At 39.6% G+C, this 17,268-nt stretch overlaps 1 protein-coding gene across 1 annotated transcript in view; it reads left to right on the plus strand.

The window, feature by feature from the left end:
* RAD51 (RAD51 recombinase) overlaps positions 1-15,677 on the plus strand; it is a 35,154-nt gene extending 19,477 nt beyond the window's left edge. Inside the window, exons 5-10 of the mRNA NM_001003043.1 lie at positions 8-99; positions 4,241-4,335; positions 13,764-13,877; positions 14,470-14,599; positions 14,795-14,916; positions 15,367-15,677. Coding sequence (NP_001003043.1) covers positions 8-99; positions 4,241-4,335; positions 13,764-13,877; positions 14,470-14,599; positions 14,795-14,916; positions 15,367-15,490 — 677 coding nt within the window. The 3' untranslated portion in view covers positions 15,491-15,677. The remainder of the gene's footprint in view (positions 1-7; positions 100-4,240; positions 4,336-13,763; positions 13,878-14,469; positions 14,600-14,794; positions 14,917-15,366) is intronic.
* The last annotated feature ends 1,591 nt before the right edge of the window (positions 15,678-17,268 follow it).

Here is a 17,268-nt window from a genome sequence, read left to right on the forward strand (position 1 = left end):
CTTTTAGGAGGAATTGAGACTGGATCCATCACAGAGATGTTTGGAGAATTCCGAACTGGGAAGACTCAAATCTGTCATACACTGGCTGTTACATGCCAGGTGAGCTTTTGGGGTCTAACCAAATCAAAAATGAGTTGATTCCTGCTATTTGCGAGTATCTCTTGGGATGGACATTAAGGGCACTTTATCCCTAAGACTCCTAGACACCTACTGCAGAATTCTTCCACGTCCTAGAAACTTTCACATCATTGATTTCAGATACTTTATCATCCACTAGGCCTCTCCTATCTTCACCTGCCCTCTTCACTAGTCTAGATTTTATGATTCATCATTGAAGTCATTCCTTAAATTTACATTCCCCACCTAAAGAGATGTCAGTCTTAGATGAACCTTTCTCAGTCTTCTCTGAGAATTGTCTTCTTAGGGCCTGTTTCTTAATGGCTGATCATACTGGAGAAAAATCATACCATAAAGCTGATTGTCTTCACTTTACATTCAAGTTGACAGACCTTAAATTAACATTCAGTATTGCTTGGTAGACCTACTGAATTTATGTAGGCATTCTTTTTCCCATTCAATAAGATAGTTCTTATGCTTTGTCCTTTCTTTCCATTTTTTTTTTTTTAATATTTTGTTTATTTATTCATGAGGGACACAGAGGAAGGCAGAGATAAAGGCAGAGGGAAAAGCAGGCTCCCTCAGGGCAACCCGATTCGGGACTTGAACTCAGGACCCTGGGGTCACGACCTGAACCAAAGGCAGACACTCAACCACTGAGCAACCCAGACACCCCATGTCTTTTCTTTTCAAACCTTCATGCTTTTCTTCAGCCCTCACTCAGCCAATGACCAACCTATTCTTTACATCAAATTTATAAATCCACCTGCATTTATAACAATCTTTTCTTATCTTGGGCTACAGAGAGAAAAGTGTCTCTTTCCTTTTCAAAGCCCCATCTTATAGTGTGGTGGTTACTGGTTACTTATAGTGTGATGGTATATCTGGTTACTATTTCCTGCCACCTTTTCAGGAACTCTACTCCTCCTCTGTTTTCTTCTCTACCTCTGTAATAAGTATCTCCTACAAAACTTGTTTTACTTATGCTGTCATTCATTGTAGGATTTGGAAACAGACCCAGTGAATTAATGCCTAAAATCATGTTTTACTGAAATAATAGATACAGGGCGTGCCTGGGTGGCTCAGTTGGTTAAGGGTCCGGCTCCTGATTTTAGCTCAGGTCATGGTCTCAGGGTCATGAGATTAAACCCCATGTCTGGCTCTGTGCTGGGCGTGGGGCTTGCTTGAGATTTTCTCTCTCCCCCTACCTCCCCCCCCCAAAAAGAAGAGAGAGAAAGGATGCTAATTCATCAATAACAAAGGATTACATTTCAGCAGTCTAAGAGCTGGAGCTAGAGGTATAGAGAGGATGTTAGACTTACTGCTTAAATCGAAACATTATCTGTAAAACTCTGTCTAATAATGAAGTTATATAAAGTTGAGAGCCAAGATTACAAAAATGAACAGACCATGTTCCTTTAAAGTACTAGAGTAATGTTAAAATTCAGAGAAGACAATTTATTGTAAATTCCAATTTTTAAATGCATATGCCCTTTAACAGAAAATGTGGCTTACACAACTATTTGCATGTAGTCAATGATAAATATATAAAGAATTTACATCACGGCATTATAAAATGATGAAAGTTCAAAACAACCTGCATCACTGTAAAATAGGAAGAAGAATTAAATTATGGTACTAAATAGTTATTAAAAATAGCTAACTTGGTGGCGGTGCCCCAGTCCAGTAACACAATGACTGCAATGGAACTGGAGGGCAAGATGGAGGGAACAGAATGGGCTGGAGTGCAGAGTATGCAGTCCATCCCCTTCAAATTGGCTCAATAATACACTGGGACCTTGTCTACTTTTCTATCAGTCTTCATACTGATACCTGGCCACTTACGGTCTCCTTTCTGCCCAAAGAGGTCTATGGAGCTGGAAAAGAACGCCCTTTCATGTTAGTACTAGAGGTAACAGAAAGTGAGAAAAATGGGGATCTTCATTCATCTTAATTCCTTAATGTCTTAACCCCTTGAGTGTCAAGATTTTCTCCTCCCCAAAAAACTAAGCATTTGCTGTCCTCTTGGCCAGTGATTCCAAACCTTTCCTCTGTCAAGACCCTCTTTTGTGGTATATGTATACTTTTTTCCTTCCATGGATTCTTAGGATTTGAAAGATTTATCTGTCAACTGATGAAATGATAACATAATCATTTTTCCCTTTCCAGATTAACAAATCCTCTAACTGAGCGCTAAGGTCAGTGCCTTAGAGGTGGAGAATATCATCAGTTTTTAAAGTGCTTTCTGTATGTCAGGCACTGTGCTAATAAACGCATTATGTGAATTTAATCTTCAGAATGATCCCATAAGGGATCTTTTTATAGAAAAAAAGATTAATATTCTCAAGGTCATATAGTAATGGCACAATCACATATGAAGAGTGTTTGTATGAAAATATGTAGATAATGGGGATCCCTGGGTGGCACAGTGGTTTGGCGCCTGCCTTTGGCCCAGGGCCCCATCCAGGAGACCCTGGATCAATTCCCACGTCGGGCTCCCGGTGCATGGAGCCTGCTTCTCCCTCTGCCTGTGTCTCTGCCTCTCTCTCTCTCTCTGTGTGTGACTATCATAAATAAATAAAAATTAATTAAAAAAAAAAGAAAATATGTAGATAATGATCTGGAAGATTACTTCTGGAAGAGGGGAATGATAAGAGCTTTTTTTTAAAAAAGATTTTATTTGTTTGTTTGTTTATTTATTAAGAGAGAGCATGAGGATGGAGCAGAGGCTGAACTGGGAGCCTGAGGTAGGGCTTGATCCCAGGACCCTGGGATCATGACCTGAGCTGAAGGCAGATATTTAACACTGACTGAGCAACCCAGGCATCCCTGAAGAAGAGCTTTCAATTTTTACTTATTTCTGTATTGTGTGAATTTTTTTAAAGATTTTATTAATTTGTTTATGAGAGACACAGCCAGAGGCAGAGGCAGAGACACAGAGGGAGAAGCAGGCTCCTCTCAGGGAGCCCAATGTGGGATTAATCCCAGGAACCCAGGATCACACCCTGAGCCAAAGCAGATTCCCAAGCGCTAACCCACCCAGGCATCCCTTGTGTGAATTGTAATACAAACATATAGTACTTGCATAATTTTGAAAATTTTTTTCTCAGAAATGTAGGAGAAAGAAAATTTGATGCTTCTAGGCCCTTAATGTAAAATGTCCTAAAGGATTTTCCTAAGAGTTTAAAAGTGAATTATGGCTCCAGAGTAGATTGCTAGGATGGAAACTACGCTTTAGCATCATTCATTTAAAATCTGTAGAACTCCAAGGTGTGTGGCATGGGATGGTTAAGCCTAAAACCAAGATTTCCTTAAGCTAGTAAGATAGTTTTGATAGCATTCCTCTTTCCTTTCCTTTTTTTTTTTTTAAACTCTATTTTCCTTTTCCTCCTTTTATTTTTAACATCTGTAGCTACTGTTTGAATAAACACCGTTTTTCTTCTTTCTTAGTCATTCTTTAAACTTAATAAGAATGCCCCTGGGGTGTTGCCAAGCCCCTTTAGGAACTTGCAGAAGCGAGCTCTGCTTAATAAGTATGTGGTCTGGATGTGACAAAATTAATTGGATATTGGATCAGGGTCTCTAACTTATTAAAGCTAAGGTAGTAAATGATATTTCGAAGGTCTGTACTCGAGAGAATTCTTCAATCTTGTGTTGGTATTCAGTCATAGAATTTTATCACCTATTTGGGGCTATAGTTTTTTTTTTATGATTTTATTTATTTATTTGAGAGACAGCACTAGTGGGGGTGGGGTAGGGGAGCAGGAGGAGAAAGAGAAGCAGACTCCCTGCTGTGCAGGGAGCCTGATACAGGGCTCAATCCCAGGACCCTGGGATCATGACCTGAACCAAAGTAGATGCTTAAACCAATTAAGCCACCTAGACACCCCTTGGACTGTATTTCTAAGCAATCCAACTCCGGCATGACTGTGGCTTCTCATGCTTTGGAATACTTTCATATCTCCTAGCTCTATTTCTGTCAGAAGGGAATGCCTCTTCTCAGCTTCTGATTGACTCTTGAAACTGTTTTTTCCCTTTGCCTTATTGGGGTGGGTAGGGAAGTTGGTTAGTTATATCACAAGTACAGTGTTCATTTCCACACCGTTCTTTTTGTTCTGTCTAGCTTCCCATTGACCGAGGTGGAGGAGAAGGAAAGGCCATGTACATTGACACTGAAGGTACCTTTAGGCCAGAACGGCTGCTAGCAGTGGCTGAGAGGTATGTTGCTGAATTAGATGAGAGAAATCTGACTACACCTGTCACTGTAGTGATTACCAGGTTTAGTATGTCTGAAGAGTGTTTCTTCCCTTAATGCTCTGTATCCCGAAGTTATATGTTCAGAAGTATGACCTTCTGTAGTAGAGGGAAGCACTCTTCAAAATCTATGGGTTATCATCAGACTGGATAAAAAACTACATCCAACTATATGCTTTCTTCTAGAGAAACTTTAGATTCAGAGATACAAATAGGTTGAAAAAGAATGGGAAAAGATATTGCATCTAAACAGTAACCATAACAGAACTGGAATGACTATACTAATAGACAGTACAGACTTTAAGACAAAAAACTATATTACTAAAAACAAAAACAAAAACAAAAAAAAAAAACAAACTATATTACTAGAGACAAAGAGGAACATTTTATAACAAAAAGTTCATTGGGAAAATAGAACAGTTATAAACATATTCCTTTGTGATAACAGGCCCCAAAATATGTAAAACAGAAACTGACATAATTGAAAGGCAAAAGGGACAATTTAACCATAGTTGTTGAGGACCATGTCTTACTTCAAAAAAACATATAGCTATCATACTTAATGGTGGAAGTCTGAATGCTTTCTCCTTAAGATTAGAAACAAGACAAGAATGTCCATTCTCACCACTTACTTTCCACTGAAGGTGAAGTATTCTGAATGTACTAGAGGTCCTAGTCAGTGCCGACAGGTGAGAGAAAATGAAATAAAAGGCATCTAGATTGGATGGAAGATATTGACCTCTTTTTTTTTTTTTTTTTTTTTAAGATTTTATTTATTTATTCATGAGAGAGAGAGAGGCAGAGGCAGAGACACAGACACAGGCAGAGAGAGAAGCAGGCTCCATGCAGGGAGCCTGACGTGGGACTCGATCCCGGGTCTCCAGGATCAGGCCCTGGGCTGAAGGCGGTGCTAAACCACTGGGCCACTGTGGCTGCCCTAGAACTCTCTATTCACTGATGAAATAATCCTGTGTAGAAAATCCTAAGCAATCTACATAAACACAAAACTACTAGAACTACATTAGTTCAGCAAGGTTGTAGGATCCATTGTCACTGCAAAAATCCATTGTGTTTCAATATATAAGAAAGGAACACCTCAAAAATTAAGAAAACAATTCCATCATTCACAGTAGCACTGAATTCTGTTCGCTGTCAAAGCAATCAAAAATCAAAATAGGAAAATACTGAAGACTACAAAGCATTGCTGAAAGAAATTGAAGATCTACATAGAAAAATAGTCCATATTCATGGATTGAAAGAAACAATATTTTAAGTCATAATTTTCCCTCAAACTGATCTAGAGAGCCATACAATCCCTACTGTAATTTCAGGAAGCATTTTGGCAGAAATCAACAAGCTGATGATAAAATTTATATGGAAATGTCTAGGACCCAGAATAGTCAAAACAAACATTATGGGGTAGCAGGGGAGAACAACATTGAAGGCCTTGGTCTTAATTTTAAAACTTAGTTTTAAAGCAACAATAATTAAGATAGTATGATGCTGGAATGGGACAGGCATGTGGATCAGTGGAACAGAACTGAGAATTCAGAAGTGAGCTCTTTTTTTTTTTTTTAAGATTTTATTTGTTTATTCATAGAGACACACACAGAGAGAGAGGCAGAGACACAGGCAGAGGGAGAAGCAGGCACCATGCAGAGAGCCTGATGGACTCAATCCAGGGTCTCCAGGATCACGCCCTGGCTGCAGGCGGTGCTAAACCACTGCACCACCGGGGCTTCCCAGAAGTGAGCTCTTATGTTTATAATCATTTGATTTGGGGCAGCCTGGGTGGCTCAGGGGTTTAGCGCCGCCTTCCTGGAGGACCTGGTATCGAGTCCCATGTCAGGCTCTCTGCATGGAGCCTGCTTCTCCCTCTGCCTGTGTCTCTGCCTCTCTCTCTCTCTGTCTCTCATGAATAAATAAATAAAATCTTTTATATATATATATATATATATATATAAAATCATTTGATTTTTGACAAAGATGCCAAGTAAATTTAATGGTTCCTCAGTAGTTGTCTTTTCAATAAATGATGCTAATGTAGTTGGATACCAACATGCAAAGATAAATTTAGACCCTTACACCTTACATAAAATTGACAAAAATGGATATAGTCTAGTGACTCCTCAAAAAATTAAATGTAGAATTATAGTATAATTAAGCAATTCTGCTTTTGAGTATATAAAGGATTGAAACAAGGACTCAGATACTTGTACACCAGTGTTCATAGCAGCACTAGTCACAATAGTCAAAGGTGGAAACACCCCGATTATTCATCACTAGATGAATGGTAAGCAAAATGTCATATAAACATAAAATGGAATACTACTCAATCTTAAAAAGGAAGGAAATTCTCCCACATGCTACATGGATAAATCTTACAAACGTGCTAAGTGAAATAAGCCAGTTACAAAAGGACAAAGATTGTAATGATTCCTCTTCTATGAGTTATGTGAAATAGTCAAATTTGTAAAGGCAGAAAATAGAACAGTGGTCCTCAGAGGCAGGGAGATAGGAGAATTGGGAGTTACTATTTGAGAGATACAGAGTTTCAGTTTGGGATGATAAAAAGTTGTGGAGATGGATGGTGGTGATGGTTGCACAGCATAGGTATGTACTTATTGCCACTGGACTATATATTTTTAAAAAGGTTAAAATGGTCAGTTGTATGTCATGTACGTTTATTATTTTAAGAATGGTAGCCCTAAATGTAAGAACTAAAACATTAAACTTTCAGGCAAAAAGACAGGAGAAAATATTTGTGAGCTTGAGGCAGACAAAGATTTCTTAGATGCAATACCAAAAAGCATTCCATGAAAGAAAACATTGATAAAAGTCCTGTGCTTCAAAGAACATTATTAAGAAAGTGAAAAGACAACCCAAAGGATGTGAGAAAATATTTGCAAATCATATTTCTGAAGGGTCTAGTATCCAGAGTATACAAAGACCTCTAAAAATCCAATAAAAAGACAACCTAATTAAAAAATGAGCAAAGGATTTGTACAGCTATTTCTCTAAAGATAAATGGCCAAGAAGCACATGAAAAGGTACTCAACATCGTTAGTCAAAGGGAAAAAAAACACAGAAGGAAAAAAAAAACCCACAATGAGCTACCACTACTCAGGTGGCTATAATAAAATAGGTAGTAACAAATGTGAGGGAGGATGGAGAAACTGGAACCCTAATATATTGCTGGTAAGAATGTAAAGTGCTATAGCCATTTTGGAAAACAATGTAGCAGTTAAATATAAAATTACCATAAAACCCAGCAGTTTCACTCTGGTTATATACCCAAGAGATATGAAAACATATCCACAGGGATGCCTGGGTGGCTTAGCAGTTGAGCATCTGCCTTTGGCCCAGGTCGTGATCCTAGGGTCTGGGATTGGGTCCCACATCAGGCTCCCTGTGAGGAGCCTGCTTCTCCCTCTGCCTGTGTCTCTGCCTCTCTCTTCTGTGTGTGTCTCTCATAAATAAATAAAATCTTTAAAAAAAGAAAACATGTCCACATAAGAGACTTGTATGTAGATGTTTATAGTATTGTTATAATAGCCCCAAACCGGAAATGACTCCATTGTCCCATCAACTGATGAATGAATAAACAAAATTTGGTTTATGCATACAGTGGAGTACTATTCAACAATAAAAATTTTTTTTCAACAATAAAATTGAATGAAGTACCCCTGCATGTTATGCCATAGATGAACCTCAGAAGATATACTAAATGATAGAAGCTAGACATAAGACCTCATATTGTATGATTTCATTTATGTGAAATTTCCAGAAGGGAAAAATCTATAAAGTCTATAGATTAGTGGTTGCCTGGGGAAAGGAGTAGGGATAGAAAGTAACTACAAATCGATTTGAAAGATCTTTTGGGGATGATGGAAATGTTTTAAAATTGGATTGTGATGATGGTTGTACAACTATGCAAATTTTATTGCTAAAAAGTCATTCGGTTGTACACTTAAAGCAGTTCAATTTGATGGCGTATAGAATACCTCAGTAAAGCTGGTTAAGAATGCAAAATTTTCTCTGTCCCCTCATACATCTTTCAAATAAACTCTCAAAATTGTTTTATATATTTTTCCTTGTCTAGGGGTCAAATGTGATAATTTAGTTCTGTACCATACATTTTCCTGAATCCTAGTGGTTAAATATAATTTAATTGAATATTGAGATGTCAGACTCAAGTTGGAACTTGCCTGGCTAATTGGAGGAGAATTTTCTTTTTTGGTTTTAGAATTATAATGAAACTATCTTTCCCAGTTAAAAATTCGAGGAATATAAGCTATCGAATATACACCATTGAGGCAAAAAAAATTGGTTGGAACAATAATTGTAGCTCTTTGCATCTGCTTACAGAATCTATCAGGAAGAAAGAATTTCTTTCTTGCAGCCTGATCTTAGGTTTATAATGATGAGTATACTAAACTGTATCTTCTTCCTAAAGTTATTTTTGTTCTTGTACAGAAATCATACTTTTTAATTTTTAAGTACATTGTTGTAGTAGATGAGTTTTTTTGATAAAATCATTAAAATTTTGCTCACTAACATAATTGAGTGTTCAGATAGGATAGATGAGATAGTAGAATGTTGATCCTGAAGACAGGGCTTTGTTTTGATCACTCACTGTATCCCTAACCCCTGGAAAAGGTCATTCAGTATTTTTTTTTAAGATTTATTTATTTATTCATGATAGAGAGAGGCAGAGACACAGGCAGAGGGAGAAGCAGGCTGAGAGCCCGACGCGGGACTCGATCCCAGGACTCCGGGATCACACCCTGGGCCAAAGGCAGGCGCCAAACCGCTGAGCCACCCAGGGATCCCCTCATTCAGTATTTTTTTAAAAAAGATTTTATTTATTTATTCATGAGAGAGGCAGAGACACAGGCAGAGGAAGAAGCAGGCTCCCTGCAGGGAGCCTGATGTGGGGCTTGATCCCAGGACTCCAGGATCACGCCCTGAGGCCAACGCAGGTGTCCGCTGAGCCACCCAGGTGTCCCTAGTCCAGCAATGTTTTAACAAGCTCTCCAGGTGATGCACGTGCTTGCTAAAGTTTAAGAACCATGGCCATAATTGATAGGTACAGTGTCACCACTTTTTTTTTTTTTTTTTGAGATTTATTTATTTTAGAGAGGAGAAGAGGGAGAGAAAGAATCTCAAGCAGTCTCCCCACTGAGCACGGAGCCTAACATGGGGCTCCATCCCACAACCCATGAGATCATGACCTGAGCCAAAACCAAAAGCCAGATGCTCAACTAATGGAGCCACCCAGGCACCCCAGCGTCACCATCTCTTTTAAATATTAGGAAAGAATGCCAGAACCTCCTTGAGGTAGTACAGCCGGTTTTCAAATTTATATGTTAAGAATCACCTGATGTATTTAACTATACAAATTACCACACCTCCTCCCCCCAAATCATGATTTAGTAAGTCTAGATTAGGCCCAGGAATTTTTTTTTTTTTAAACCAGTGTTACAGGTTATTCTTTTAAGGAAGTTCTGGAAACACTATGCGATGATGACACTTATTTCCAACCAGCTTTTTCCACATTTTGGGAATTGAAAATTCCATGTGCTATTTCAGGAATGTAATCACAGAGATCCCGATGGTGTTTTTTGTGAACACTGCTGACCCAAAAGTCCAGGATAACTCTTTTCCTAGTAAATCACCCATATTCTGATAGCAAAAGATAATCTCCTTTCCTGGTAGATGATACACTTTTTTTTTTTTTTTAATTTTATTTATTTATTCATGAGAGACACAGAGAGAGAGAGTGGCAGAGACATAGACTGAGGGAGAAGCAGGCTCCCTGTGGGGAACCCAATGCAGGACTCTATCCCCAGACCCCAGGATCATGCCCTGAGATGAAGGCAGATGCTCAACCACTGAGCCACCCAGGCGCATCCCAGGATCAGTGTTTCTTGAGCAAATCTAGACTTTTGTGGTACGGTACTTAAGCCTCTTGAATTTTTTTTCTTACATCCATGATTTAAATATGGAAAATTTCATCTCCTTTTAAGATTTTGTTTATTCATGAGACACAGAGAGGCAGAGACATAGGCAGAGGGGGAGGAAGAAGCAGGCTCCCCGTGGGGAGTCTGATGCTACAGGTCTCAATCCCAGGATCTGGGGATCACAACCTGAGCCAAAGGCAGATGCTCAACCACTGAGCTACCCAGGCATCCCAAATTTTATCTCCTTATTCCCAATCTATTTGGTCAGGATTCCAAGATAAAACTATCCTTAGTCTATCTCCTTACCTTCATGCCCAGACTTTATAACTTATCGTCATCCATCCACTTAATGCCAAAAGTAAACTTCAACTTGTGTTGTTGATGGCAAAGAATAGCAGGTGAATTGTCTAGGAAACTACAAAGTCTGTCCCTAGTATGAAGAATCCATTTTATGATGTGGAAAATAAACTTGGTGAGAGTAGGATCTCTTGATGTTGATCGCTAACTTATTATAGTGTTCTCTCCAACTCCTAGATAGAATATTCTTTTGTTTTTCTATTCTTTCTGGGAGGAAAAACCAGAGGAAGACAAATAAAGCTAAATCTCAGAAGAATAGGTTTAATGCAGTGCATGCTTTTCTGAATATCAGAGTCTCCACATAGAATAGACTGCTTCTGTCAAAGACTGATAAAAACATAAACATAAGGGTGCCTGGGTGGCTCAGTGGGTTAATTAAGCATCTGCCTTTGGCTCAGGTCATGATCTCAGGGTCCTGGGATCGAGCTCCATGTTGGGCTCCCTGCTCAGTGGGGGTGTCTGCTTTTCCCTTTACTATGCCTGCTGCCCCTGCTTGTATTCTTCCCTCTTTCTGTGTGTTAAATAGATAAATAAAATCTTAAAAAAAAGAAATCTAAACAAAGGAAGTTAGGGTTTTCAAAGAATTACAATGCCTTGAATTTTATTTAAATAGATTCTCTTTTAAACTATAACATAAGGGAGTCAGTGTTTTACTTTTGGACTATAATAATTTTAGGTAACACTAATATGAAAATACTACTTGGGTTAAAGTGAATGTGAGATGATTCTCTGGGTTGTGGATAAAAGCTTTATTCAGAATTTAGGTATTGAAAAATGTGCTTTTCCCTCAAGGAATTTGTAGGCTAGTAAAAGAATAATAAGGTAGCTCCTCACAAATGCCATAAAAAGGCCTAAAGCAAGTTTTCTGAAGTGCAGAAGGAGGAGAATCACATCTATTTGAAAAGTGCAGAGAAGCTTTGTAGAAATGCAGGCGTTTAGTTGTGTCTCAATAGATGGATAAAATCAAAATACCTTTGAAGAAATGGGGCCCCATTGGGGTGCCTGGGTGATGCAGTCAGTTGAGTGTCCCACTCTTGGTTTTAGCTCAGGTCATGATCTCAACATTGTGAGATCAAGCCCAGTGTGGGGCTTTGTACTCAGTGTTGAATCTGCTTGAGATTCTCTCTCCCTCCCCCTTTGCCCCTCCCCTCCCTGCTCTCCCTCTTCCTAAAATAAATGAATCTTTAAGAAAACCCCATTATGGTATATTTAATGAGAATAAAAATTGTCCTCCTCATACCACGTTGAGCATTCATGTCTTAGGTAGCTGTTACAAAGGTGGAAAAAAAAATAGATTATTTATTTATTTTATTTTATTTTTTTTTAGATTATTTTTTTTAAAGTAAGAAATACCTTATTTACCTTTTGAGAGAGAGGGGGAGAGAGGTATGTAGGGGGTACTGAGGGAGTGGGAGAGAGAGATTTCCAAGCAGAGGCCATGATCAGCATGGAGCCATATGCAGTCTGATCACACCCCCCTGAAATCATGACCTGAGCCAAAATCGTTGGTCTCTGAGCTACCCAGGTGCCCCTATTTTGCCTTTTTTTTTTTTAATGCAAAGGAAAAAATGATTGAGGTATAATATGAATTAAGGTGTTACTTATTTAACCATACTGGATACATGTCATATAATGTCTTAACTGTAACTAGTTATTAGCAAGAAAGGAGAATAGGAGAAACAAAATCTACTTGTTTCTTTTGAACTTCTAGGTTTTGTCCTTGTTTAAAATATTTTATTTATTCATTTTACTCATGAGACACGGGGTGGAGGAAAACAGTGCAGAGACACAGGCAGAGGGAGAAGCAAGCTCCATGCAGGAAGCCTGATGTGGGACTCGATCACGGGACTCTGGGACCACACCCTGAGCCAAAGGCAGATGCTCAACTGCTGAGCCACCCAGGCATCCCTAGTCCTTGTATAGAAAGTTTTATTCCTAGGGGTGCCTGGGTGGCTCATGCGGTTGAGCATCTGCCTTTGGCATCTGACTCATGATTTCAGCTCAAGTCATGATCTCAGGGTTGTGAGATCGAGCCTTGAGTCCAGCTCTGTGCTGGGTGTAGAGCCTGCTTAAGATTCTCTCCCTCTACCCTTCCCCACCTCCCTCTTTTTTTTTTTTTTTTTAAGATTTTACTTATTTATTCATGATAGACATAGAGAGAGAGGCAGAAACACAGGCAGAGGGAGAAATGGGCTCCATGCCGGGAGCCCGACGCAGAACTCAGTCCTGGGACTCCAGTATTGTGCCCTGGGCCAAAGGCAGGCGCCAAACCACTGAGCCACCCAGGGATCCCCCTCCACCTCCCTCTTAAAAAAAAAAAAAAAAAAAAAAAAAGTTTTATTCCTAAAAGTAGTTTATATGAATTTAATTGATGATTCATTATTTTTGTTTCAGTTCCGTCTTATTGTCTTGGATTTTCCAGGAGAACATTTGAAACATTATATTTGGAAATTTGTTTTTGCTCAGGAGTCCTCAAAGACTAAATTTGATTTATTCTGAAGTCCTGCTCAGTAGATCTACTCCAAAGCAGTTGCTGCTGACATCTCTCTAGTTTGCCTGGACTTCTAATAGAAAGGGAATTAGGGGATCCCTGGGTGGCGCAGCGGTTTGGCGCCTGCCTTTGGCCCAGGGCGCGATCCTGGAGACCCGGGATCGAATCCCACGTCGGGCTCCCGGTGGATGGAGCCTGCTTCTCCCTCTGCCTGTGTCTCTGCCTCTCTCTCTCTCTGTGTGACTATCATAAATAAATAAATAAATTTTTTAAAAATATATTTTAAAAAAGGGAATTAGTTTTTTTTTTTTTTTAAGATTTTATTTATTTATTCATGAAAGACATAGAGGGAGAAGCAGGCTCCATGTAAGGAACTCGATGTGGGACTCGATCCCAAGACTGGGATCACGCCCTGGGCCCAAGGTAGATGCTCAACCGCTGAGCCACCCAGGTGCCCCGGGAATTAGTATTCTTTAGCCTTAACAATTCTTACCTAATCAAGCAATGTCTTTGCTAGAGAATAATTTCCAGTCTGCCTGAGTTTTCATTACAGTCTAAAAATGTTCTGTATTTTCTTCTAGATATGGCCTCTCTGGCAGTGATGTCCTGGATAATGTAGCATATGCTCGAGGGTTCAACACAGACCACCAGACCCAGCTCCTTTATCAAGCATCAGCCATGATGGTAGAATCTAGGTATGTGCTCAGTAGAAGACACTGAATATGGCCTAGAGCCCTTAACCCTAAGTCTTATGTAGACTATTTGGCCAAATTGATAACTTGAATTAGAAATGGGAAGATTAAGGGGGTGCCTGGGTGGCTCAGTTGGTTAAGTGCCTGCCTTCAGCTCAGGTCATGCTCCTGGAGTCCTGGGATTGAGCTCTGGATCCAGCTCCCTACTCAGCAGGGAGTCTACTTTTCCCTCTCCCACTTCCCCTGCTTGTGCTGTCAAATAAATTTACCAAAAAAAAAAAAAAAAAAAAAAAAAAGAAAGAAAAAAGAGAAAGAAAGAAAGAAATGGGAAGATTTAAGTTTTGGTCCTTCTTAGTCTGACACTGTTGTGTTGGGGTTCGGGTCAAGTCACTAAGAAATGAAGCCGTAATTCTCTTGAACTGGTTGAAAATTTTACTTATTATATAGTGCCTCAGACATGAATGCTGTACAAATATTTTAATAAAACATTTATGTATGAGTGTAACTACGAATATGAAAGTTTAAGGTACTGAGAAAGGGAGCACAATCTGACACAGGCTCGAAATAGGCTTCATAGAGTCCTTGTTTCCTATAGGTATGCACTGCTAATTGTAGACAGTGCCACTGCCCTCTACAGAACAGACTACTCAGGTCGAGGGGAGCTTTCTGCCAGGCAGATGCACTTAGCCAGGTTTCTGCGGATGCTTCTGCGACTTGCTGATGAGGTAAGTTGGGGAATGGGGACAGAGAATGCCCAATTTTCAGGGGCCTTGCTGGGAGGCCAGAACGTCAGAGCCTAGTGTCATAAAGATAACAGATATGAAGAGATATATTAATCATTCATTACTTTGTGGAGAAAGGGGTGGCAGCAATAAGGTCCTTTGGCCACAAAAAAATGACATTTATCCTTTCTCTGTCAGTTTGGTGTAGCAGTGGTAATCACCAACCAGGTGGTAGCCCAAGTGGATGGAGCAGCCATGTTTGCTGCAGATCCTAAAAAACCTATTGGAGGAAATATCATTGCTCATGCCTCAACAACCAGGTAAAGTGATGGAATAGGAGACTTTGTCTTGGAATGTCATATTAATGAAAGTAGACATGAAGATACAGCATTTCCATTTAAAACCAGTTAAAGCTATGTTTGTATAATTAGACCCAGGAGTCCCTGGCTAGACAGAACTGTCATGCTCTGGTTAGTGTGTATGTTTGCTTTTAGTTTATAAAGGAATTAAAAGCCCTCAAATATGCAAGAATGAATATGAAGGATATCCCTCTCCCTTATTAAGAAAGTAATTGTTTCAATATGGAAAATCCACTAAGGGGCGGGCGGGCAGAGTAGGCGTGGATTCCTCCAGGTTGGAAATACCCCTAAAGAATACAGAAAGATTCCCCCAAAGTCCTAAGAAGTATTTAAGTCTGAAGAAGTTTAGATCTACCATGAATAGGAAAAAGATTTTAAAATTATAATAACTGGTCTGTCTCTTTGGGTCAGGCTGTATCTGAGGAAAGGAAGAGGGGAAACCAGAATCTGCAAAATCTACGACTCTCCCTGTCTTCCTGAAGCTGAAGCTATGTTTGCCATCAATGCAGATGGAGTGGGAGATGCCAAAGACTGAAGCATTGGGGGTTGTCCTGTGAGAAACCTTAAGTGCTGCAGCCTAATGAAGAGGACTGCTCCCTGGGGTTCTTCATAGGCCTCTTCCTGTTGTGACTGCCAGAAAAAGGCTTCTGGAAAACCGGTTATTGTATCGGCTTTTCTGATGGTATTAACAGGAGACAGGTCAGTAGTCACAGACTGATCTGAAATGTTTATTCCGACTGAAGCGTATTGATTTCTATGTGAATTATTTCAGGGGAAGTAAGGAATACCTTTGACATAGTGCCTTGGGGTTGATTCAGGACTAACAGCTACCTACTGGCCAATCTTTGGTTTTCTTGCAGACATAAGCTGGGAAGACTGGATTCTTTTCTGTTTGGGTAATGTTAAAATGCCTAAGTGGCAAAGAAAGTGGGTCTCCTCACAGGTTCTTTTTCTTCTGCCAGTAAAACTCTTTCCATCAGAAGCAGGTTAAGTTAGTTTGCCTGAATTATCTTAGGTAAAAGTTTGTTTTTATTTTTTTTTTTTTTTTTTTTTTTTTTTTAAATGATAGTCACAGAGAGAGAGAGAGAGAGGCAGAGACACAGGCAGAGGGAGAAGCAGGCTCCATGCACCGGGAGCCTGATGTGGGATTCGATCCCGGGTCTCCAGGATCGCGCCCCGGGCCAAAGGCAGGCGCCAAACCGCTGCGCCACCCAGGGATCCCTAAAAGTTTGTTTTTAGTTAAGGGCTACAGAACAAGCCTACTGGGCCATCAGTCCGTTACCGTCTACTTGCTTGGTTTTTTAACTACTAAGAGTAACTCAAGATAATTCTGAAATCTCAAAGTATTTCAGAGGCTCTTTAAGTAGATTTAGTGTGGGGCTGCTAATAAAGTAGTTATTTGTGCTGTTTATAGGAATTATTTTTGTATAAGCTGAATATTTCAAGATAGGGCCATAAAATAACTTTTTGGCACTGGGTCATCAGTTTCTAATGGTTTAAAACTGAAAAAAAAAATTTTTTTTAAGATTTTATTTATTTATTCATGAGAGACACAGAGGGAGAAGCAGGCTCCACGCAGGGAGCCTGACATGGGACTCGATCCTGGGTCTCCAGGATCATGCCCTCGGCCAAAGGCAGCACTAAACTGAAAATTTTAAAGTGAAGTCATACACTCATAATTGAGCTTATTATCATTCGGTCTAGTAGAGATTATTACAAGATGAATAGCCCATGACTTTCCAGTGGCCTTTTGTGAGTTGTGTTGTAGAATCTTGACACTTGTCTAGATTATTCTACTTTAGTGGTTTGGGATCCTCCCCTTCGGACTTCTACTCAGGATGGCTTTTAAACAGCTCTTTGAATTTCAAAGGCTTCTCAGCCAGGACTGGGCAGAGAGGCCTAGAAAATCTCTGCTGTTGCCTTTGTTGATCATACTATATGTAGGGAGATAGGAAGACCCAGTCGATGCAGCCTTGTCTCTGGTCTTCTCTTTCATCTCTGTACCACAAACCAAACCTGGAATGGTATATAGTAAGGCAGAGTGGCAGATTCTGGAATAGAAGTTTGGTTCTTGTATAAAAGTATTTTAATCCTTGAGTCCTATAAACTTGTCTCAATTATTCTTGTAGATGGGAATTTATCAGGTGAGATTTTGGCCCTAAGCGTGAACTAGGTGGAATAGGCCTTGTTAGGCTAAAATAAGCTCTTTGTGCTTTACATATAACTAACCCAAGAGCTTAAACTATTTGGTGCTATTTATCTTCTATTTGTCTGCATTAGTTTCAGTAGTAGGAAACAATTACGGAAATGTCA

The sequence above is a fragment of the Canis lupus genome, chromosome 30 (assembly GCF_011100685.1).
Source record: "Canis lupus familiaris isolate Mischka breed German Shepherd chromosome 30, alternate assembly UU_Cfam_GSD_1.0, whole genome shotgun sequence".
In the NCBI taxonomy this organism is placed as follows: domain Eukaryota; kingdom Metazoa; phylum Chordata; class Mammalia; order Carnivora; family Canidae; genus Canis; species Canis lupus.